Source organism: Spea bombifrons, chromosome 7, assembly GCF_027358695.1.
Source record: "Spea bombifrons isolate aSpeBom1 chromosome 7, aSpeBom1.2.pri, whole genome shotgun sequence".
In the NCBI taxonomy this organism is placed as follows: Eukaryota; Metazoa; Chordata; class Amphibia; order Anura; family Pelobatidae; genus Spea; species Spea bombifrons.
This window is the reverse complement of record NC_071093.1, coordinates 25,550,498-25,574,735: the sequence shown is the minus strand read 5'-3', so window position 1 is coordinate 25,574,735 and position 24,238 is coordinate 25,550,498. Positions and strand designations below refer to the sequence as shown.

Here is a 24,238-nt window from a genome sequence, read left to right as displayed (position 1 = left end):
ACATAATATACATGTCTGCCCTCATAAGCAAAATACTCTCCTACTCGATCCTTATGTTCTACCCATGGGCTAAAGCTCTCCTCAATTATCTTCTTTTCCCATCTACAAGATTTCACTCTGACTGCCCCATATCTCTGGAACCTACTTCCGCCGAACCTTCAGCATTCACCCTCCCTCCCAACATTTAAGAAACATCTCAAAACCCACTTCTTCAGAGAAGCATACCATTTTAGCTGCTAGAACTTCTGTCACCAATACAACCCCACACTACCTCTCACCCTTTCTCTATGCCTTGTGTGTTCTCACCCCATCCCCTCAAGATTGTGAACTCCACCCAATGTATTGGTTTGTCTTAGTACAGGGGCGTCCAACCTGCGGCCCTCCAGCTGCTGCAGGACTACATCTCCCACAATGCTCTTTCAGCTAATGGGCTGGCTGAGGAGCATGGGAGATGTAGTCCTGCAGCAGCTGGAGGGCCGCAGGTTGGACACCCCTGTCTTAGTCTGTCAATTCTAATAGTCATACCACTTGAATATATGTATTGTATTAAGCTCTGTGTAAATTATTGGCGCTATATAAATAAAAGATTACTACTGTTACTTAAGCTGCAATCTGCTGAAACAGATAATTTCAACCCTTTAGAGAAATCCTGGCTAACATACAGAACATGTTTAGCCTAGAAGAAGAAAAAAAAAAAAAAAAAAAAAAAAAAAAAAAGAAACATGGTACACATTACCCCAGGGCAATGAAACCTGAATTTCATTTGAGATTTATATACCCAGGGAAAATATTCATTTTTCTGTCACAAGAGAAGACTTATGATATAACTAACTTGGTCCTACAGTCATGAGAGAAAGATTAGCACAAGGCAAAAGAGGAATGTTTTCTAACCTACACATGACCACTAGGTTGCATGATGCTTACATTTCTCACAACAATGATTTCACACACATGGCTTCACTTAAATGAATTTATAAATAAAATGTCTAAAATGCAAAATACAACATGAAGTTTACAATGCATCACTTCCATTTTTCATATAATGTAACTGTATACATATCTTTGTAGCTTGGCAATAAAACATTTGATTCAGAACACAAATAATATATTTGATATTTTCCCTCCAGTTCTAAGCATTACCTAAAACCAACTTTATTTGAAATACTTAAAACATACACACTGTAAATAAATGAGCTTAACAGGCTGGTCCCTATTGTGCAAATGTACAGTTAGCAAATCTGTCAAGACCCTCCACTGTGTAAACACCCAGTAACCTTCACACTAGCTGTATGGTACAATGTGTAGAAACTTCTACTGCAAGAAACTCTACAAAACCAATGGTTAGCTTTGCATGTTTGCATCCGGAGCACAAGCTTAAAAACTACTAGATAAGATATTCTCTACCATTCAATTTTAAATGAATACCTGGATGTAGCTTCCAGTTTATGATCCACAAAACTACATAAGAGCTCTGAAATACCCTCACGTTGTATGGACTATCCCTGGTACTTTGACAATTTGCAATACTTTTGAGAATTAGGATCTTTTGAACAAAAAAAAAAAATGAAAAAAATGAAAGAAAAAGGTGATATCACGTTCTTCCAAAAAAGTGTGGAAGGGAAACCAGGAAATGTAGACAAGAGTTCAAGGGTCTGCAGCATGTCTGTAGGTTTTGATCAGGTTTGTGTAACAGTTTCCTTTGGTTGAGAGCATTCACTCTACTGCAAAGCCACATGTCTCCTCTACTGCAGTTAAAAGTTTCTCATACAGTTTTTCATAGGACTCATATGGTGGAATGTCAATTCTGTTAAAACTAAAACACAAAAAAAGAAATAAAGTATTAAAAAGTACGCTTAAGGGCAACAGAACAAATTAGACTTTTACTTTCAAACTTAGTATTAACTACCAGCAGGGAGAGGAATCCTGTAGTGACCTAAGCAGAGTATTGTAAGAGTCTGATTTAGTGAGAACATCTAAGTATTTGTATATATTTAATGCAAAATTCTTTTTAACAGCAAAAAACATCCTGGTAGTTTTTGTAGAATGTTAGTGATTTTATAACACATCTAAGCCTACTGCAAAAAGTCACCTTTGATGATAAATAAATAAGATACCACTGACAATCACCAGCTTTGTTTTTACATGCTACCAGCTTTATATCTGCAAACTTGACAAGAATAATACCATAATAGCCCAAGAGAAAATTTGGGTCTTTAATTGAAGTTGATATATATTCTATGTAAACCCAGTAAAAAGTAAAATTTTGTGACCTCAGAGATCCCACCAATTTAGCATTTTAAATCCAGCAATCAAAAAGTGCTTCATATTCAAATACTGCCAGTCATTTTTATTGCCAGAAGCAAGGTTTGTAGTCAGGTTGTAAAACAGCTGAACTTAAAATTATTCTAAAGAAAATATTGCACATATTCATTCAACCTTTTTTTCCCCTTCCCAAATGGATTGTATCACCATGCAAAGCTAAAAATACTGCTTAATCATACACTGGTTCTATTCTAAAATGCATGACAACAGGATGTATACATTGGTTATATCGCCAATTACATTGTAAATGTTTTGTACTACAAATTCCAGGATGTGCAATTTGGCACTGTAGAGTTAAATAGGCTTGTTTACTCACAAGAAGTGTTTGAAAAGACAAAGAAAAAAAAACAAACAAAAAAAACATCTTACCAGGTATGGGCCTTGGGGAGGCTGTCTGTGTTGCCATCAATTAGATGTATAGTGAAAAGCCTGGGGCCTGCTGCACCTGTTGAACCTTACAGGAAAAGGTCATAGTTAAATAGAGTTCAGCTAGTTTTATAGCACTGTAGGGACACTAAAGAAAGCAGAAGACACATGACTATAAGCACTATAACTGTTCATGTTGCAGTGTCTCCATGTACCCTTTCTTGCAAGCGCAGAAAGCTTTCCCATTGCTCGCACATTGGGCATGAAAGAAAAAAAAATTCAAGACCAATTATTAAAAGCATGCTACAAAGTTACCTTGTAGAGCCTTAAAGCCCTGAAGAGGTACTCGTGTAGAGCCGGTGACAAACTGCAGAAGCCGTGCCCTCCTCTCCTCATCAAAGGCTTCCACTGCCTGCCAAAACCATTTGACAATATTGCTGTCTGCAAGGCAGTGCTTCAGCCTAGTATTTGCCTTCCAGTCAGCTAAATCAATTTTATCCAGGCCACCGATAATAAGCTGTTGATTAAACACAAAGCACACAAATCACATATGCAGAGCAACACACTTGAGTCTATAGTGAAACAGTAGGACCAAGTTATTTTCAAAACTTTACAAAAATCATCATCTTTTATTTATATAGCGACAATACAATACATAAATTCAAGGGATAGGACAAGACAAGAAATGTCTTATCCCAGAATCCACCTGTCCAATATGATGCATATTAATAGGCTTATGTACAGATGACCAGATAAGATTGCAGATAGACTTGAGGGTGCATCTGAGATTACAATGAAACTAAACTTAATTTGCTTATCTGATCCTTGGAGTAGTTATGTACATTTGTCCCCCCCCCTTAGAAGACATGTCGAGCCACCTGAAGTCTTTTTGACCTGAAACCATTTAATCCTATTCATATAAGGTTGCAACCTAGTCATGTAAAACCATTAGGATGTTTTGAATACTTTCATGTTATATCTGTATATAGAGCAAAAGTACCCCTAAGGGAAGAATATTTGTCCTCAAACAACCAAGATCCCAGAGAATGGATATGGACCAAAGTCAGCTAAAATATCAGTTTACTAAAATACCAGTTCCAAATAATATAACCAACAAGAGAAAATGCTGCTTAACATTTATTTGTTGGAATCAGGCTTTCATTACCTCTAGTTCCTTCTGTTCAAATGGCTTCAGGAGGTGCTGGGGTATCAGTTCATTAAACCCCTTTTGCAGAGCAAGGAATTGAGCCTCAATACCTCTCATAAAACGCCAGTTAACGTACAACCTGCAGGAGAACGGATAAATACAACTCAAAATAAAGCAGCGCAATGTTCAGTCGTTTTAACATTCAAATGGACCACTGTCCGCATCTGGCCCACAAAGTCCAAAGGCTCTGGTCATTTTGCAGAAATACTGACTAAACCAATATCTGAATAAAATACCAGACTGTTTTTAATACACAAACACTTATGTTCCACAAAACACGTATGGAACTTTGGTGCACACCTTAGCTTTTGTATACAAGTTTGGGGAATCATTTAAAAGTTTTGTTTTACTATAATCCCCCTCTGACTTCTATGGTTTTACATATCATCTGTTCCTTAGCAGGTCTAAAAATCAGGTGAATTCAAACTCAGATGAACATCATATGATATAACATTGTGTCAGGATTTATTCAACAGAAAAAGCCAAAATTGAGAAGCCATGTGTGAAAAATTAAGTACACCTTATGATTCGATAATGTGGAGAACCACCTTTAGTAGAAATAACTTGAAGTAATCATTTTCTGTATGACTATCCGTCCCTGACATCATCATCGAGGAATTTTGGCCCACTCGTCTTTACAAGTTGCTTGAGTTTATTGAGGTTTGCTGGCATTTGTTTATGCACAGTTCTCTTAAGGTCGTGTCACAGCATTTCAATCAGGTGAGCCATTCTGTTCCAGATTTGCTGGTGTGCTTAGGATCATTGTCCCGTTTCATGACTCAATTTCTTGAGCTTTAACTGTCAGATGGCCAAGCCGGATATCTGAGTCAGATGGCCTCACATTTGGTATACGGAGGGATTAATGGTTGACTAAACCAATGCAAGGTTCCCGGGTCCTGTGGCAGCAAAGCAAGTCCAAACGGTCACCCTCCACTACCGTGCTTGCCCCCCCCCCAAACATCTCCACTTAGGTCTTGTCTGTCCAAGGACATCAGAAGTCTTGTGGTTTGTTTAGACACAACTTTACAAACCTAAGCAGTGCTGCCGTGTTCTTTTTAGAGAAAAGCGGCTTTCTCCTAGCAACCCTTCCAAACAAGCCATATTTTTAATTGTACTGTCATGAACTTTAACATGCTGAGACCGGTAGAGTATGAGATGTAACTTGCCGTAACCCCCTGAGGCCGAGGACCCATGGCGGTATGTTTGAGTTTGGGAGGGGGGCAGTGGTGGATTCCTGGAGACACATTTTACTTGCCTGCCCAGTCCCCTTTTATGTCTACGTAACCCTGTGCTCATTGGGGCCCCCCCCCAATGAGCACAGGGTTACGTAGACATAAAAGAGTGAATGAGAAACCGTCTGATCTGCAGGAACCAGACTTCAATGAACTAGCCTGCTATGGGGCTCTACATGAAGCTTTTCTGGAGGCAGAGTGCCCCATGATATGCCTTTTAACCCCCTTTATGTCACTGCCTCCAGAAATGCCTTGTAACCCACTACATGCCAGAGTGGCATATAGGGGTATAAGGCATTTCTGGAGGTAGAGTGGCAATATTAAAATAAGGAAAAAAATTTTGAATGAGGGCTTGTTACTAGATATTTGGTTTGGAAAATGTTACATTTAGATACATTTGTTGGTTTTACATATTATTGCCAATACCACACAATGCATACGAATACAGGGAGGTTTTATTACCTCACATATTCCTTCTTGTTCTCCTCTGTCACAGGAATTTCCCTTCCGTTGGGCTTGAGTTCATGCTGGAGGATTTGCCCAAAAGCATTGTGCTCGACACAGAAGGTGTGGTCTAATACAGATGTGATGTCATTCTCACTAAGAAAGCAGGAAACAAGCATACAATATTGACATTGCTCCAGGTATATTTTTATGTACCATTAAGGTGATTTGGCTAATATAGGAGTTCTATAGGAAACTGAGAATATACATACAATCATTAGACATGAGCAGTTTCAGATAATTAACCCATCCATTACCAGATATGAGCAGAGTCAGTGAATTAAACCCTCTGCTACCAGACATTACACACAGTCACACAGACAGACAAACAGTCACACATACCTGGTGCTAGCTGCAGCTTACACTGAGCTTGGTGTGAATGAGAGGCTTCTGAACCGTCATCCAATCAAGAGAGTTGAGAAGTCTCTCCTGATTGGCTCCTTCACTCAGAATTACCATTCCCGGACTGTCCTGGGCAATCTGGGATGTGTGATAACCCTAGATGTACCATAATTTTTCTGTACAGAGCACTTGTATAGCAAAGTACAGGAGTAGAACAAGTTTTTAGGAGGGTGTGTTTTCAGGCGCTATAATGATATTAAATAACATAAGGGGCTCAACATTTATAATGTGATCCCTTCAGAACACGTCTAAAGTAACAAAATATAAAAGAAAAAAACGGAGCACTAGCGCTACATTTTTTTCTATAATGTACAGTAGTATCCTGTGTATTCATGCTGCAGTTTCATACCAAGCATGAGATAATTAGTTTCAATTCAACCCTCCTACTCCTATTTTATTTAGAAATCTTATTTTGCATTCTGAAACCACTTAGTCCTAATCACCACTACAAGACAGCTACCGCTCCCTTGTTTCACACCTCATTTTGCTTCAGTTACCCATACTACTCCATTAGATTGAAAGCGCATGAGTGGGACCCTCATAACCCACGATTCCTGCCAGGATCTTTGTATAAGTACCAGAGGGTTGATGGCAAGCTCACGTGCAGGGTTCTAAACTCCTGATGAGTCTGTATATAAATATTTGTGTATGTGTTACATGCTAACAGCCCCCAAATAAACTGCACAGCACTGTGTAATTTGTTGGCGTTAATAAAATAAAAACTATTGTTAACAAATCACACACACACACCACTTCCAAAAGATGGATGCCGGCTGAAGGTATCTCGCTTTTACGATGTAGTCACAACACAAAATACTCACAGAATCCACACCAAGCTCTTGTGGAGCTCTGGATCCACCGACTCCAGGTCGGAAAGTTGAATTGGTTTTCCCAAAAGCTGCTTGTAAAAAGGGACTGTAAATCCCCCATTTATGTAGTGTCCATGGAACACAGCCAAGCCCATGATTCGACCAACAAAGTGAAAGTAAGATAGGTGATCCTAAAGAAGAAATGGAAAACAGAAAGTCATGAATTTCTTGGTAGACTTTTTTTTAGCCTATATTAACAGACTCTTTCAGAGTATTTTGTCAAATTTGGTTCACACTTTCACTATATTAATATATTATATTTAAGTTGCAGCATTGACGGAAAAATGAATTAAGACATTTTTTGCAGAAAGAGGTAGGGCTATCTGTACATCAACGGACGCTCAGCAGAAGGTGGGTGATGCAACAGAAAGACAAGTCAAAGTACAGGAGAAGATCAACAGCTCTGTAAACTTAAGTGGTCTCAGAACTTGTGCAGATCTGATCTACAACTACAGGAAACTTAAAATCGTGGTTATTTTTTCCACAAAGGAGTGTCAACCAGTTATTTAATCCAAAGGTTCATATACTTCTTCACCCTGCACCATGAAGGTTTACATGGCGTGTTCAATATAGGCATGAAAACCTACAATTACGTTATTAATTGAAGCATGCAGAAATCCTGGTTATTCAAGAGTTCACTTTTCTCACAACTGTATTCACTGTTTGTGTAAGGTCCTAGCAATGGACCAGACACTTATGACCTGGATTTGGCTTTGGTAGTTAAGGAAAATTGTGCATAGACATCTTAAAGTGGTTGAGCCATTAATTATTCTTACTACCCATGAAGTTTCAAAGAAAGCATCTTTCATTCATGGGGGGAAACCTCCATATCCTGAAAAGGATTTTTTCCCCCTTAATCTAGAAGAATACAATTACGTATATTACAAAGATTGAACGCTAAATAATTTAGGACGGCTGAGGAATGTTACTTTACTTCCTTGCAAGACCAAACAGGAACACTGGGTCCCTAATCTTCTCCTGGGAAAAGCAGTCTTCAGGGACCTGCCTCTACTGTGGCATTTTCAGCACATGCATTCAGTGAATGAACTCAAAGAAGCAGGTGCAACACATGAACAAAAAAGTGCAGTGCGCATGGGGGAAAATGTATATACGCAAATAGCACAAGGAAGGGTCGTGTATGCTTTACGACCCAATCAGTGTTATGGCTGAGGATCACACTTTCTACCTCTCACAGGTACCCACTTACCGAAAGCTTTGATCTTTCAGCCTCACCACGTAATTACACAGTTAGAGCTTTACATACATTAAAAAAATGTATCAATGCACTCAGGATCCATTAATAAAAAAGGTTATGACTTTAATTTCTGCTTTGAAAGACCGATAGACATGACACCCTGAATCAGTACACAAAACAATAGAAAACTGAAGACTTGAACAAGAGCATAGGTTCTTCAAGTACAATCATTAATTCATCAAAAACTTACTGGGTTAATGGAAGAATCAGGATTGATTTGTAGGGTGTAAATATTGTCACTGGAGTACTGGAAAAGCCCATAATAAGGATTCAGCATTTCATGGCATAGTAAATATAACCATTCCCTGTCAAAAAGAGTGATATCAATTAGATGATGTTGCAGCACCTCCCTCTAATACAAGCTCTCAATAATACAATTCCCCACTAAAGAGGTGTTAAGGATCTGTACAAATGATTCAGCTGTACCTAACCAGTCACAAACTAAAATGTTGCACTGCTGTAGAATACCTAAGGAAAAGAGATTTGTGCACACTCCTCTATATAATTATTAAGAGTTGCTTATGGAGCTGTTCAGAAAGGTAAGTATTTAAAATAAAAACCAAGGTGTAGTCACTAAAACAACTACCCTATTTCCCCATGTATAAGACGCACCTTTTTCGAAAAAATGTGGGGTCTAAAAACTAGGTGCCTCGTATACAGTGGTTTTAGATTGCAGTTACTACTTCCCAGTCCCTCTCTGCAGTCACGCTTACAATCGGCCCCACCCCTTTCTGATTAACAGTCCCTCCCTGCAGTTACACTGAAGATTGGCCCCGCCCTTTTCCTTATAGCATCCACATGGCTAAGCAACGCATTTAACAGTAAAATATTTGAGCTGCTGAAAGTTAGGGAAGGTGGGGGTTAATTTAGGGGCAGTTATGGTTAATGGGGTGTCCAGGGCAGTTAATGGATGGGAGTGATAAGGATGAAGACTATGAATTTTCCGATAAGTAAAACTTGAGTTCAATAACTATGTAATACATTTGTTTTCAACTTTCGGGCCCCAAAATTAAGGAGCGTCTTATACATGGGGAAATACGGTAAGTGGCCAGTAATACACAGACATTTAGGCATCATTGAAAGAGCCTCCTTTAGACATGCAATACAAATAATAAAAAATAGATAAGACATCCCCAATAACAGGATTATTGAGAAAGGCATAAAGATTAGACTTATGCAGCCTTGCTGCATTTAAGTGTTAGAGAGCGGAACATTACCTGGCTACTCCACCATAGTCTAAACCCTCCTCTCCTCGAAACTTCACCATAAGCCTCTTCTTCAGGTCTTTAGTTCTCATCTTCATTATTTGCCGATAAGACTCCTGCCCAGGAAGAGCATTATAGTATAACATTTTTCCCTACCTTATCATACGGTTTCCAATTTGAAGGAAAAATGTTATGTCCATGATAGTTTTATTTGCGCTTATTTAATCAACTTCCAACTAATCTTTGAAATATGCATTGGGAAGAAGAAGAAAAAAAAAAATCTATAGAGAAAAGGGAAATACCTCAAAGATTTCCTCTCTGGAGACTTCTACACGGCAGTGCCCAGCCTGTGGCTGCTGCAGGGCTAACTCATGCCTCAGGACTTTAAGTTTTTGCACCAGTTCCCGTTCATATTTCTGAGCCGGAAACTCATCTCCATCCTCCAAAGATCCATCACTCTGCACCGACAGAGGTTGGCTTGGTTCCTTCAGCTGTGACTGAGGACTATAAAAACACTTTATAATGACGTGTCCAAGAGGAACAAGCTTTCCATGCATATACTAGTGCAGAGCATATTAGCAATAGGGTAATCTAAATGCCTTTATAGACAATTAGCAGATGTAGGGAAAACAGAAAACGGCAATGTAATTAATTAGAAATGCTTACTTCATGATGTGATGTAATCTGGGATCTGTAAATTGTGTTGTTCGGTTATTATGATCTACAAAATATATTCTCCCAGAGACTGTACTCCGAACTTCCCACCCTGAAGGTAGAGGGCCTAGGTCATCACAATTCACACTGTTAAGGTCTCTGAAAATACAAAGAAAGCACACCACAATATGTTTTACCAAGTTTCAAAGAGATCCTATACAGTGGATATAAAAAGTCTACACAGCGCTGTTAAAATCATAAGAACCTGGCATTTTAACAGGGGTGTGTAGACTTTTTAGATCTACTGTATACCATCAATTAATAGTAATATCTGTTGAAAGATGTACAGGACAAAAGGCCTACATGGATAGGGGGAGGGCTCAAGGGATTAAAGAATGAGCATACATGAAGGATTACATTGGGTGCCAAGACAAAAGTTAAGCTTTAAAAATTATATTCGACATATATTAAAAGTTAAAATCAGTACATTTAACCACAGAAGCCCCTTAATAGAGGTTGCACTTTTAGTATATTTCAAATTTAAAGCTGGATTTTGATTAAATCCATTGGTATGCTGTTCATGCCACCCCAATGGCATCAAAAAGATGGAGGACTAATGACATAGGATTCCTTTTTTATGTTATTGGTGAAGGATTTGTGTAGCTTAGAATATCAACTGAAATAACTGAAAAGGTCTATTAACAAAAAAGAAAAATATAATCTACCGGAGTACAAGGGGCTAGAAAATTAGTGTCATATTACCTTGGTATTCTTGGGTCATGCCACGTACTAACACCAGTCTGCGTATGCAAGAAATAAACCTGCCCATGCACTGTGGTCCTTTGTTCTGCAAATACATCAATTTACCAAATTATAGCTAGAATCACGTACGGGAAAGCTTGGAACAAATATTTAGCCAGAGTAGAATAGTTTTGGCACCTAATGTTTAGAATAGGGCGGCAACTAACGATTAGTTGGCAGATTATTTTTTCGATTAATCAGATAAAAAAAATGTAAATTTTTCATTTATTTAAAATAATTTAACAGACAGGATGTTAAACAGCAGAATATTTTTTTTTTTTTTTTTTTATATAAAATGCATTTCTTGTTTTTATTTCCCAACCTGCCCCCCCAGTTATACACATTTGAGCCCAGGCTTGCCACACTGCCTCCCAGATATGCCATTCCACCCTCCCACAGATTCGTTCACAGCACACTGACAATACTTTTATAAATACAGGATTAATCTTCACTGCCCCCAGGATTTAGATTCCCCTTAGTTTACCCCCCCCTTTATCTCTAACTGCACCTTAAGTTAACTTTATTAAATTAACCCTCAGTCCTCAGCATTAAATTAACCCTAAAGACCCCATCAACCACAACTGCCCCTAAATTAACCCTAAAAACCCCATTAACCATAACTGCTGATAAATTAATCCCCTAACTTTCAGCAGCCCAAGTATTAATCTTACGAGTGTCGCAGCCATGTGGACGCTATAGGAAATATAGCCCCTGACTGCAGGGAGGGACTAGAAGGAAATGGGCGGGGCCAATCGGCAGTGACTGCAGGGAGGGACTGGTAAGTAGTAACTGCTGTGACACTGAATGAAACGGATTATAAAGCGAGGGTTCCCCCCCAGAGCATTTGCTCAGAAAAAACCCTCATTTTATAATCGATAAAAATAGATTCAACTAATCGATAATGAAAATCCTTGCCAACGAATTTCATTTTCAATTTTATCGATAAGTTGTTGCAACCCTAGTTTAGAACATAAAATGAATAGAATTTGCCAGGCAGTCTGAGGTTTAACACACCACCAGCAACAACTAAAATACATTTGTACAGAATATATGTTAATAAAATAATTGCAATTGATAGACAAGGTGGACTAGTCACAAAACAAATCCCCACTTGCTCACCATAGCATTCAGGTAAGTCCAGTGGCTGATAACCATGAGGCCGGTTCTGTGGAGTTTGAACATGGTTTCGGACTTCTGTTACGTGAAATCTTTGTACTTGGTGGTGCGGATCCTGGCTTGGAGAGTCCGAAAATCTGCAGTTTCCTCCTCCAGCTGCACCTGTCCCATCTGAATATGGAGCTGGCTCATCCATGAAACAGCTTAATGGCCTCCCTGGACCAGATCCTTCACAAACCATCCTTAAACAACAATGAGAGATGACTGGATAGAAGGAAACTTGCAGCCTGACAACATTAACTAAAGCACTGCTGTACACGTCAAATTGAACGGATTAGCCAAAATACATTTTTATGCCTTATCTTTAGGTATTGTATTGAGGTTTGTTTTTAACCTCATGACACCGAACAAATTTATTAATGTACATGGATTTTATTTGAAAAATATGGTTTTTTTTTAATTGCAATGCATAGCCAGCTGACTGAACTTCTACTTCTAAAATAAGTAAAAATTAGTTTTTTTTCGGACCCTGTAATATTAGACCTCTGTGTATTAAACTATGGCAACCTTAGCATCAGATACAGTGCAGATAGCTTTGTAGATTAATTTTAAAGTCTTATTTGACAAAGAACTAAATTTAAGGAAATTGCATCATGTAAAAAATAAAAATGTGGCATTTTACCCTGGCAATATTGCACACTATACCTTAACATTTCAATAACAGTTCTTACCCTTCATTGTTCAGCAGACCTCTGCAATCCACAACTGATCCACCCACGCCAAGTCTATCCCGGGTCTGTAAACTTACTGATAAAACATGAACTATTAGTCCCAAACAGACAGGCTTCAGTGCCATGTGGAGCAGTAGAAACCCAATATACATGAAAATAAAGCCACCAGAGAAAGACAGTTCTTACCTACTATTTGGCCCCGTACAACATCACTGTCGGTGGGGTTTAATTTGCATAGGTCCAAACGTTGATCTGAAAGTTAACAGAAAGACAGTATTCTACATATCCTGGTGGTAACGCAGGGTTATTTGAGTTACTGTTGCTTTTCTCTCATCTCGAACCAGTCTGCCCATTCTCCTCTAACAACAAGGCATTTTGGTCCACACAACCACCACTCACTGGATACTCTATTTTTTTTCTGGACCATTCTCTGTAACCCCCTCGAGATGTTTGTGCGTGAAAATCTCAGTAGATCAGCAGTTTCTGAAATACTGAGACCAACCCCGTCTGGCACCAACAACCATGCCATGTTCAAAGTCAATTAAATCCCCATTCTGATGCTCGGTTTGAACTTCAGCAAGTTGTCTTGACCACGTCTACATGCCTAAATGCATCGAGTTGCTACCATGTGATTGGCTGATTAGCTATTTGTGTTAAGCAATTAAACAGGTGTACCTAATAAAGTAGGCAGTGAGTATATACATTGGTCATAGGAAGTGAAAAGAAAAAAAAAAAAAAAAAAAAACACATGTATTAGTGATTCGACATACATACTGTACACTGTTTCAAGCAAAGAACTAAACTAACCTGGATTAGTTTATTGCCTGTAATTGATATACAAATTTCAGCCATTTTGTTAATTTTGTAATTGTCAATTACACAGAATGAGCAGAGCAATAATCAATCATAGAAAGGCCTTCTTTAAAGAGGCAATCATGCTTGATTTTGCTCTTTTTTCCAGGGATCAGTGGAGCAAACTGACAATTTCTTCCTAAAAGTGTTAAATTGTTTGTCATTCAAATGCATGAAAATACCGTATTTGCTCGATTATAAGACGACCCTGATTATAAGACGACCCCCCAAAATCTGAATATTAACTAAGAAAAAGCCTGAATATAAGACGACCCTAAAGGAAAAAAGTTTTACCAGTAAATGTTAATTCATGTAAACTATTTTTTTTAATAAAAGCTATGATTGAGAAAAATATTTTTTTTTGTTTTTATTTCTTGTATTTTCCAACCTGTCCCCCAGTTACGCACATCTGCCCCCAGGCTTGCCACACCAATATGGCACTGTGGCCCATGATATGCCTTTTAACCCTCTATATGCCACTGTGCCCCATGGTATGCCTTTTGACCCCCTATGTGCCACTCTGCCTCCAGAAATGCCTTATACCCCTATATCCCATTCTGGCATTTAGGGGGTTAAAATGCATATTATGGGGCAGAGTGGCATATAGGGAGGTATAAGGCATTCCAGGAGGCAGAGTGGCATTAAGGGAGTTAAAAGGCATTATATAGAGCACTCTGCCTCCAGAAATGCCTTATACCCCTATATGCCACTCTGGCATTTAGGGGGTTAAAAGGAATATTATGGGGCAGAGTGGCATATAGGGAGGTATAAGGCATTTCAGGAGGCAGAGTGCACTATTAAATGCCCCCTTAACGCCACTCTGCCTCCTGAAATGCCTTATACCTCCCTATATGCCACTCTGCCCCATAATATGCCTTTTAACCCCCTAAGTGCCAGAGTGGCATATAGGGGTGTAAGGCATTACACACACACACACACTTACCGGTGCTTCCAATTTCCTGCTGTATTGCCGGGGCAGCGGGTTGACGTCTCATTCCGCGGCAGCCGGAAGGAGGTGGAGTTGGCAGCGGGGGTTTGTATGCGTCCGTCGCAAATACCTTCCCCGGCTGTCAGAGATCAGGAACTCTGGAGCTCTGACAGTCGGGGAAGGTATTTGCGACGGACGCATACAAACCCCCGCTGCCAACTTCACCTCCGGAAGCACCGGTAAGTGTGTGTGTGTGTGGGGGGGGCGTTAAATTGGGAGGGGGGGCGACGACAGGAGGATCCAGGTCCCCTGCAGCGGTGCGGGGGATCTGGATCTTAGTCTCCTAATCAGACCTCTATTTGAGGTCTGATTAGAAGACGACCCCGATTATAAGACGAGGGGTATTTTTCAGAGCATTTGCTCTGAAAAAAACCTCGTCTTATAATCGAGCAAATACGGTATATGCCCTGGCAGTTCCACCTATTCTGTTTAAGGCTAGGTTTCCACTTGGGTTTTTGTCCGGCGTTTTTTTCTTGATGAAAAACGCCAGGAAAACTGCCAAGAAAACTGCCACTGCATTTACCTGCGTTTTGGCGTTTTTTCTGCAGTTTTTTCTGGCGTTTTAGCCTTTCTGTGGAAATTGCTTTTTTTGACCTTAGGCAGTTTTTCCAGCCTTTACAAGTTAGAAGTTTCACCCAGCTAAAAGGGATTAGGATAAATGGCAAGTATCTGCCCTCTCCTGATGTCATTTACTTGGTAGACCCTTTTGTCTCTTTTCTGTGGTTTGTAAGGCATGCTTTATTTCGAATGTCTGCTCCTCTGGGAAGATTGGCCCCAAATGATGGTGCAAATTGTTTGCTGTTGCTTTTGGCACGCAGGATCCGGTCGCGTATGTTTGTTTGTAATGGCATGTTTGTTCCAAATGGTGTAAAATTCAATATGAACCAGTCCAGGACTTTGTTTTGTGTGAAACTGTTTGTTTTCAGCCTATTTCTCGTAGGACACACAGATACTGGGTCCATCCTCTGCATTGTAACTGTGGAAAAAACGCCATAAAAAACGCCAAGGCAATAAACCCACATGGCTTTTTCATGGCGTTTTTTCTCTCCCATAGACTTCTATTGGAGAAAAAAAGCCAAGATTTCTTGCAAAAAACGCCAGAGTGTCAACATGCTGCGATTTTGAAAAACTGCCACAGAGCCCAAAAAAGCAGAAAAACGCCAAAGAGGACTGAAAAAACGCCAAACAGAAAAACGCCAAGTGGAAATGGCATTTTGCGATTTCCTATTGAATTACAGCTAACATCTGGCTGCATGCGTTTTTCACAAAAAAACGCCAGGTGGCGCTATTGGCGTTTTTAGCCAAAAAAACCCCAATGGAAACCAAGCCTAATAACTTTTACAACTAGATACTGCATTAGAAACATCATTCCTAGCTCTGTTTGAAAGTCCAAGCCATTCATGGAAATGCTGAATCACGCAAAGAGTCAAGTTTCTAAAAAGCTTGTGATTTTAAGAATCATATATTCATAGATACAAGATTAAAATGCCAGCTCTCCCAAGGATTTTTGTGTAAACGTATGCGTATTGGATGCCAACCACATTCTAGACATCCCCCTTAAAATGAAAGAAAATGTGCAATACCATCATAATTACAAAATACAAAGTTATAGTAAATGTATTTAGAACACAAAATTATACATATACACACACACACTAAGGCTTATTTAAAGTAGGCTATTTAAACATTGTCCGATTTCACATATCCATTTGTAAAGTAAATATGACATTTCCCCCTGGTTGCCATATACCTTCCACCTCACTTAAAGAGAAATAGTTTTTACTTACATCCTGTGTCCTTCAGTCTGCTAATGGCATTTGACAGGAGTCGGACACATCCCAGGAAGCCAGCTCCTTGCCTTTTGTGGATTTTCTTGTGATTCCAGACACCAATGGTGATAGAATCCATTTTCCCAATATAGCTAAAAGTAATGAAAGTATGCATGTAAAGTTCAGACCACATCTCAAGATTTCGCTGACATAAAAATAAGTAAAAAATAGATCTACATATGCTTAATGAAAGTGTTCAGCAACACTGTTCTAATATACCGTAATTGCTTCTAGGGCTGCAACTAACGATTATTTTGTTGATTAATCGGATAAAAAAACTGAATGTAAACTTTTCATTTAAAATAAATTTAACATGATGTTAAATACAAACAGCAGAATAAAAAAAAACTGATAAAATGCACATATGCCACTCTAGGCTGCCTCCCACATATGCCACTCCAGGCTGCCTCCCACATATGCCACTCCAGGCTGCCTCCCACATATGCCACTCCACGCTGCCTCCCACATATGCCACTGTGCCTGATACGCTTTATACCCCCTGATACACCACTCCATCCTCCCCAGACATGCCACGCTGCCCTCCCCACATATGCCACTCCACTCTACCCCCAGATATGCCTTATACACCCTGATACACCACTCCGTCCTCCCCACATATGCCTTATATACCGTATATATGCCTTATACCCCCAGATATGTCACTCCGTCCTCCCCAGATATGCCTTATACCCCCCAGATATCTCATAGTCCCCTCATAGAGTCACAGACCCGTTCACAGCACACTGACACCATACTTTTATAAATAAGTACTGGGTTAATCTTCATGGCCCCCAGGATTTAGATTCCCTTTAGTCTGCCCCCTTTATCTCTAACTGCACCTTAAAAGTTAACTTTATTAAATTAATCAAATTAACCCTCAGTCCTCATCATTAAATTAACCCTAAACACCCCATTAACCATAACTACCCCTAAATTAACTCTAAATACCCCATCAAAACAACTACCCTAAATTAACCCTAAAGACCCCATTAACCATAACTGCCCCTAAATTAACCCTAAACACCCCATTAACCACAGCATCCCCTAAATTAACCCTAGAGACCCTGTCAACCACAACAGCCCCTAAATACACCATTAACCACAACTGCCTCAAATTAACCCCAAACACCCCATTAACCACAGCTGCTCCTAAATTAACCCTCAACACCCCATTAACCATAGCTGCCCCTAAATTAACCCTAAACATCCTATTAACCACAACTGCCCCTAAACACCCCATTAACCACAACTGCCCCTAAACACCCCATTAACCATAACTGCCCCTAAACAGCCCATTAACCATACCTGCCCCTAAACAGCCCATTAACCATACCTGCCCCTAAACACCCCATTAACCATAACTGCCCCTAAATTAACCCCCACCTCCCCTAACTTTCAGTAACCCAAATATTAATTTTATACTTAGTTAGATGAGTGTCACAGCCATGTGGTTCTGGCCTTCTGGGAGAAGGAAGGGGGCGAGGCCAGTTGTCACAGTGATTACAGGGAGGGACTGGTAAGTAGGAGCTGCTGCTGTGAGTCACTCAAACGGATTATATAATGAGGGGGATTTTTCTGAAAAAAAAACCCATTTTATAAATCGATAATGAAATTCGTTGGCAACGAATTTCATTATCGATTATATCGATTAGTTGTTGCAGCCCTAATTGCTTCTCTAATGTACTCAATAGGTTGAAATCCAAAATATACCCCAGATACATTTTAACTAGATATCTAATGGAAAAACAAATGTCAGAATAGGAAATTTTTCTAAACCGATTTTGTTTGTGTTGCGTACAACTATACACTTTCCTGCAAATAATGGTTTAAAATGCTTTAAAAATGGTTAACTTACAGATCATAATGTTGGTTCCATTTTGGGTCCAAGGTGTTTTTCACAGTGTCTGTTGAGTGGCACTGACCAGAACCATCAACCACTATTTTAGCAAATGGATCCGGAAGCCCTACAAAATCAAAATTTAATAGTGAGCAACAGCCGTATCCGAAAATATACAACATTAAACAAACTTAACAGATCACATCTCCAGAGACTATTGCAGTTGAACCAAAGGGGCATCATGCATGCTTCCAGTTTCTTTACCTGATGGAAGAATGAATTTAAGGATTCCAGAGTTGCGGTGGAAAATAGCAACATAGTAAGTGTAATGTACCTAGCACATTGATAACTACAGGTGTGACATTTATCTGTAACATAACCACTCCATTAGAACAAAAAAAATCATTGTTGAGCTACATTTGAAACAGTGTTAAGGTTAAGACAACTTGTGAAGTAAAACAAATAAAGTCACATTAACAACCAGAATAGTAAATAAAATAAAAACTATTAGACACTATATAATCCCTTGAAAAAACAAGTGACAGGTATCATAGGTCAACTGTGTACTGAGATTCTTTGCATGCAATCTCGTAATGTAGTGGTGCACGGTTCAGTCTGTCTATTCTTGCATGCAGTTGGCAAAACATGCAGCAGTGTTCCTGATAGATAATAGATGCAACTATGAATGGAGTTTTTAAACGCAAAACGTTGTGCTTAAAGAAATTATGGTTCATGGCATGATATACAGCCATATTGTCTGTCATAAGGATCATACCCTCTGGACCAAGCATGTTCTTTATTGTTTAATAACCTTCTGTTACAAACTCACTGTATTTAATATAATAGCACTAGAAACACACTTTTCCTAATGTTTTTAGCCAAAAAAAAAAAAAAAAGCATTTACTTACGGAAGAAATCCTTCTTTGCAAGGTTTTTGGCACATAATACTGAAAAGACAACAATGTTTTAGAATGAATGACATGGCACTAGGCACATCCTAAGATCAGAATGGCCACTCAAGGGTTTCAAACAGCGTATTCCAGACAATTAAGTTTAATGTTTCCACTAACAATGAACATGGCTTTGTTTAATATCACTATTTTTGGACTGAATGCAGATCAAAATAAATGTTAAATGCACACAGATTCATGTCGGGGGGGGGGGGCACGAGTGGGAAGGGGGCCATGCTACAGATGTTTTAGCCAAGAATTTTCCTGTACAAACTTTAAAGCTGGAATAATTAACATTCCAGATATACATTGACTACTGCTTAAATCTATTATCACAATCCCCTTTCACAGCAACACACACAGCTTCAGACACTCTAGTTGTCACACTTTTTGAAACTGGCAGTCAATGAATCATAGGACATAAACAATGCATGAGAGATTAAAAGCTATTGCGCTTAAGGATGCATTTCATTATATAAAGGGGACAATTGAGAAACTTTGTATTTACTACCCTATCATGTTGGTGGGCTAGAGAAGACATGCGACTTTATTGCGGTACATCGCTACATCTTCTGGCTGCTTACATAACCCGTGGGAAAGGTAAACACAGGAGATGAGAGATGCAAAACACTGGGGTTTTCCCTTTTAAACTCTGGGAAGCAACATAAAACATCTATTGTCTCAAATTGTACATAATTCTTACTGAGCACGATGTTAAAGTTCTTAATAGCAGACTCCAGTAAGAAACTTCCTCAGGATTGTAAGCTTGAGTTTGTCTTAGTCTGTCAATTCTCATCTTATCATATTCCTTGAATATAAGTATTGTATTAAGCGCTGCATAAATTGTTATCGCTATATTAATAAAAGATAATACACACAAGGGACTCGTTGTGTGCCGAGGTAAGAATGAGAACAAAATCAATTTCTTGTGTACAGATCATCTGTCTTCATTTCAGGAGGAACATCGGCAAGGAGAGGGACAGATACTAATATGATATGAAGGGAATTTTTATTTCTCCCTAGCACTCAAGAAGTGATAAAATTTAAAAGAAAAGTCCCAAAGAAACATTTTTTCTCCTTGATCATCAAGTAGAGAACTGTATACAGTAACACAGGTTTGCAGTGACAAAACTCCTTTAATTCCAAAACCCTTCCCCGATCTGAAGACCTGGAGTCAGGGATCATCACCTAAAACAAAAGTGTCTAAAACTCCCGATCAGGGACATGTTTCGGAATTAAAGAAGTTAAAACCAGGTTTAAGCAGACGGGGTCTGCATCACTAAGCAAATCTACTGAGAAAGTTATTACAATGTATAAACAGATATCTGCCTTGTGTACTGCCATCAAATCACTTGCACACAGAGACAATAGATGTTCTTGCAAGTTGAGGTATCAGTAACATTCTATGGAAGAAAACAAGGAACCTTTAGACATCCGCATATGGAAAACCAGATACTGACAACTAAAGGGTGCTTATCTGGTTCTCTCACAGTAGTCTCCCCATACAGGATCCCACAATAAAGTACTTAAGTATTAAGTAATTTTCCTTGATTCAACAAGTTAGGCTATCTGATGCAGATACTCGCTGGCAGGAAAGTGTTCTAATTGAGATCATGGCAGTTCTAAACATGCAAATACTGATATATGCTGGGGGTCTTGTTAGACACTGTAGGAACCTCAAGTTAGTGAACCTCCAGCAAAGCAGAAGTAAGAATCACTCCATATGCAAAGAGAAGACTGATTTACATCACAACTGGATGAAAAAATAAAAAGATAGCACTAAGCCATTAAATGCATTAATGGCAGAAATGCACCCTTAAAAAGGTACTTATTTAAAGCACAGCACTTTTCACAGCATTCAGCATGCTTTCCAATTATCACCTTCTTGTAACTCACGATGAGAGAGGGAAAAAAAAAAAGTATCAAAAAAAAAAACCCACTGTGAAAGCTGCCAATTTGCATGCAGTAATGGACTAACATGTTTTACTTAAATGTTTGGATGGAGCTATTCTTTGATTCTTTAACAGCGTTATTGTAATTAATATTACGGCCGAGTGTAACTTTATAATTAAGTACTTGCCCTTATGCAAATGGAGACTGATTCATTAGAATGCCCTCTATTTGCTGTTTTCCCACCCCCAATAGAGACCCAGTCTACCAGAAAGACACACTCCAGCTCCTTATCACATTGTATTGTGGTAAACAATCCAATGGCCCAAAGTTAATCACACTGAGCGAGGTCTATGCAGTAAAATTCTTTATTAGCACTACCATAAAGAACCAGCTGATGTATTAGCTGGAAAAGTCTCCCAAAATATCACAAATGACAACAACTGCAGTTTCCACATCCATAGATAAAAAAGGCTTATTATAAGAAAATTAGCTGAAAATAGGACAACTGCATTACAGAGACAATATTTTTTTTTCATGGAGCTTTCTCCTTGGTGTTGCATCAGATGTCCACAAATAACTTAGAGACACTCCAGTGCCCCATACAGGTCCACCAACAAAGAATCCATTTTACATTGAACTTTATCCAATATACATTTAGCTAATGAAAAAAGGACTTAAATCTAGGAGAACCTGCAGGAAATGCATACTGTTTCATAACAAACATAACGTCTAAGTCTATCATCCAAGGCAGCCCTTCAGGCCAATTATGTAGAAAGAACTTCATTAATGCTGCCACAAATAAACAGTGCAGAGTGGTGTTTGTATATAGAATGTAACAAAAATATCATACTCCCTACAATAGTGACTTCCAGGTAAACAATTTAAAACAAAAGCCAGCTCTTCAGTGAAACTACACTACTAAAAAAGACGGAAAGACATTTTTTCATGACATCCCCTTTAACGTAACAGCTAGTTAAAATGTTAAAATTAAACACAAAAAAACAGTAAAATAGTACTAGTAAAACAGAAGCAAGTGTTTTAACTTTTTATGGCTCAAAAAAGTAAGTAAAAAAGATTTCTAGGTTTCATATTTATGTGACCATTAGAAATGCACAACAGCCCAGCAGCCTGGTAGTTCAGTGGTAAAAAAGCAAGAGAGGTAATTTACAACCAAGAGTGTGGCCAACACAGAAATGAAGGTGAAACAAGGTAAACTGGGGTTGTGCATAGGTGAACGTGATACTGGATCCTGATTTGCAAATGTTTTCTCTAAGATACAGGCCACAAGCACACAAAAAAATTTAAATGTTCCATATTGAGCACATAGGGGTAGGCTTCATTCTAGTATACAAGCAATATAGAAAATATTCTGGTATACATTAAAGGGAAATTCCAGGCGCCATATACACTTTAATAGACAGAATAACTATGTGGTCCCTTCTCCATATGCATCTGCATAATAATCTGCCCAACCAGCACAAGCTAAACTCCATGCAGGAGATGTGTCTGCTTTGCATATCTCTCTGCGCAGCCGATCAGATAAGTAATAGTCAGACCATTGAGAAGCAGGGCAACTGCAGCAGCAAAGCTGCATCTTGCATTAGGCAAGTTTTTTGTTTTGGAAGAAGGTATATTAAGTACTTACATGGTACATTAATATGCATTCTTCTATAGTTGGGGAGATTAGGGATAATAAACTGAGGGTACATTTTCCTGGACCCTTTGGATCTTTGCACATTTATTTCTCTGACCTGTTGAAAGACCGTTGGGTCATCATGTGATTTCAGAAAACTAAGCAAAGGTATTCAATGCTTACCATTCTGACAGTAAACATGCAATAAATAACTTCCATGTTTGGAGCAGCCTCCCAATACTTCATCTTTTCATGCACTACTCTGAATGAAATGCACACCATTGTGCACTACGGGTAAAGTGCTGAGAAGCAGCTACTCTTGAATGCTTTCGCAGAAGCTTTCCTGGCTCTAAGACGAGTGCAAGGCCTGATTATGGTCCTGACATCAAGAAAAACAGGCAGGCTAGATGGGGCCTTCAAATTCTAGGTTTCTATTTTTAAATATCTCCAGAATGCTATAACTGCAATAATTTTTTCACAAAATGTGGGACCTGTATGGCTACAGATTATGCAGCTTACTACACTTACAAAGCAGGTAAGAAGACTTGTAGAGAAAATAGTTCCATGTTGTGTAAGAGCTGCTTACGGAGTAGGACAACTTAATATTCCAATATCACGAGCTATATTACGGTTTGTATTTACATACCGCATCCCTTTTCTACTCCACCTTGGTAAAGTATAACATATATGCTGGGAGCCAACATGCTACAGCTTCTGCTCAAATTAGTAAAAAGGACCTTTTTTTTTATGACCGTTATCCATTACTAGCTGCAGGGGAAATCAAAGTGGCTACTGCATTTGTTTGGCTTCCAAATAACTTTGTCCACCCCTAGTGTGTGCAGACAATTTACATACTACACAAAAGGTCCACAACCAAAGGTAATATGACACCGATTACCTTCCAAACTAGGTGTGAAGAAAGAAAAAAGTTATGGGTCTGTTACAGTTCATTTAAGGTACACATGGTGCACATTTTATTTATTTAAATTAGAGACACACCACACATTATATATAACAAAACACGAAAACAAACAAAAATAGAGACATACATTCTAGGCCTGGCTGCAGGGGAAACAATGCCACCAAATACATAAGCAACCCAACAAAGTAAAACATATATATTCGATGTAAAGATGAAGAAAATGCTGGAGACCACATGTGAACAATGGCCGGGTTTAAAAGGTCTAACGTATTTTAATTAAACATTTCCCTAACAGTGGCTTTAAAGGTAGTTCCGCATAACGTATACACCCGGTCGTAAAAAAATACTTTAACCCACTTCCTAACCTAGTAATAAACCGGCCGCAGGACTTACCTACATTTCAGCTGAACACACGAAATATTTACGATATAAGTAATAAGGCAATCTAAATAATAAGACTCGGAGCAGTGCTCCAAGACACAGCGTACAGGTACGGGCATGAGCGATACTCTCGGTACCGAATAACATTTACTTACCTGTTAATCTAACTTTGATGCTGGACCCGCCTCTCCGGGTCTCGTTAATCGACATCCCGCCCTACTACGGGACCCTACATGAGTAGACCGTACACCTAGATCAGCCCGTCTATCCGGCGTCCTTCATAAACATC

General features: G+C 39.0%; 1 protein-coding gene across 1 annotated transcript; it reads right to left on the bottom strand.

The window, feature by feature from the left end:
• Window positions 1-1,574: 1,574 nt before the first annotated feature.
• SMURF1 (SMAD specific E3 ubiquitin protein ligase 1) lies at window positions 1,575-24,238 on the bottom strand. Its single transcript, XM_053470676.1, has 18 exons — window positions 24,105-24,238; window positions 19,079-19,117; window positions 18,189-18,297; window positions 16,292-16,425; window positions 12,851-12,916; window positions 12,665-12,740; window positions 11,937-12,175; window positions 10,779-10,863; window positions 10,029-10,175; window positions 9,665-9,866; window positions 9,375-9,478; window positions 8,348-8,462; window positions 6,855-7,033; window positions 5,590-5,727; window positions 3,854-3,974; window positions 3,004-3,205; window positions 2,692-2,776; window positions 1,575-1,813 (listed from the first exon to the last, which is right to left on the bottom strand). Exons 1-18 carry the CDS (start codon window positions 24,157-24,159, stop codon window positions 1,714-1,716), a joined length of 2,196 nt encoding a protein of 731 aa, XP_053326651.1. The 5' UTR covers window positions 24,160-24,238; the 3' UTR covers window positions 1,575-1,713.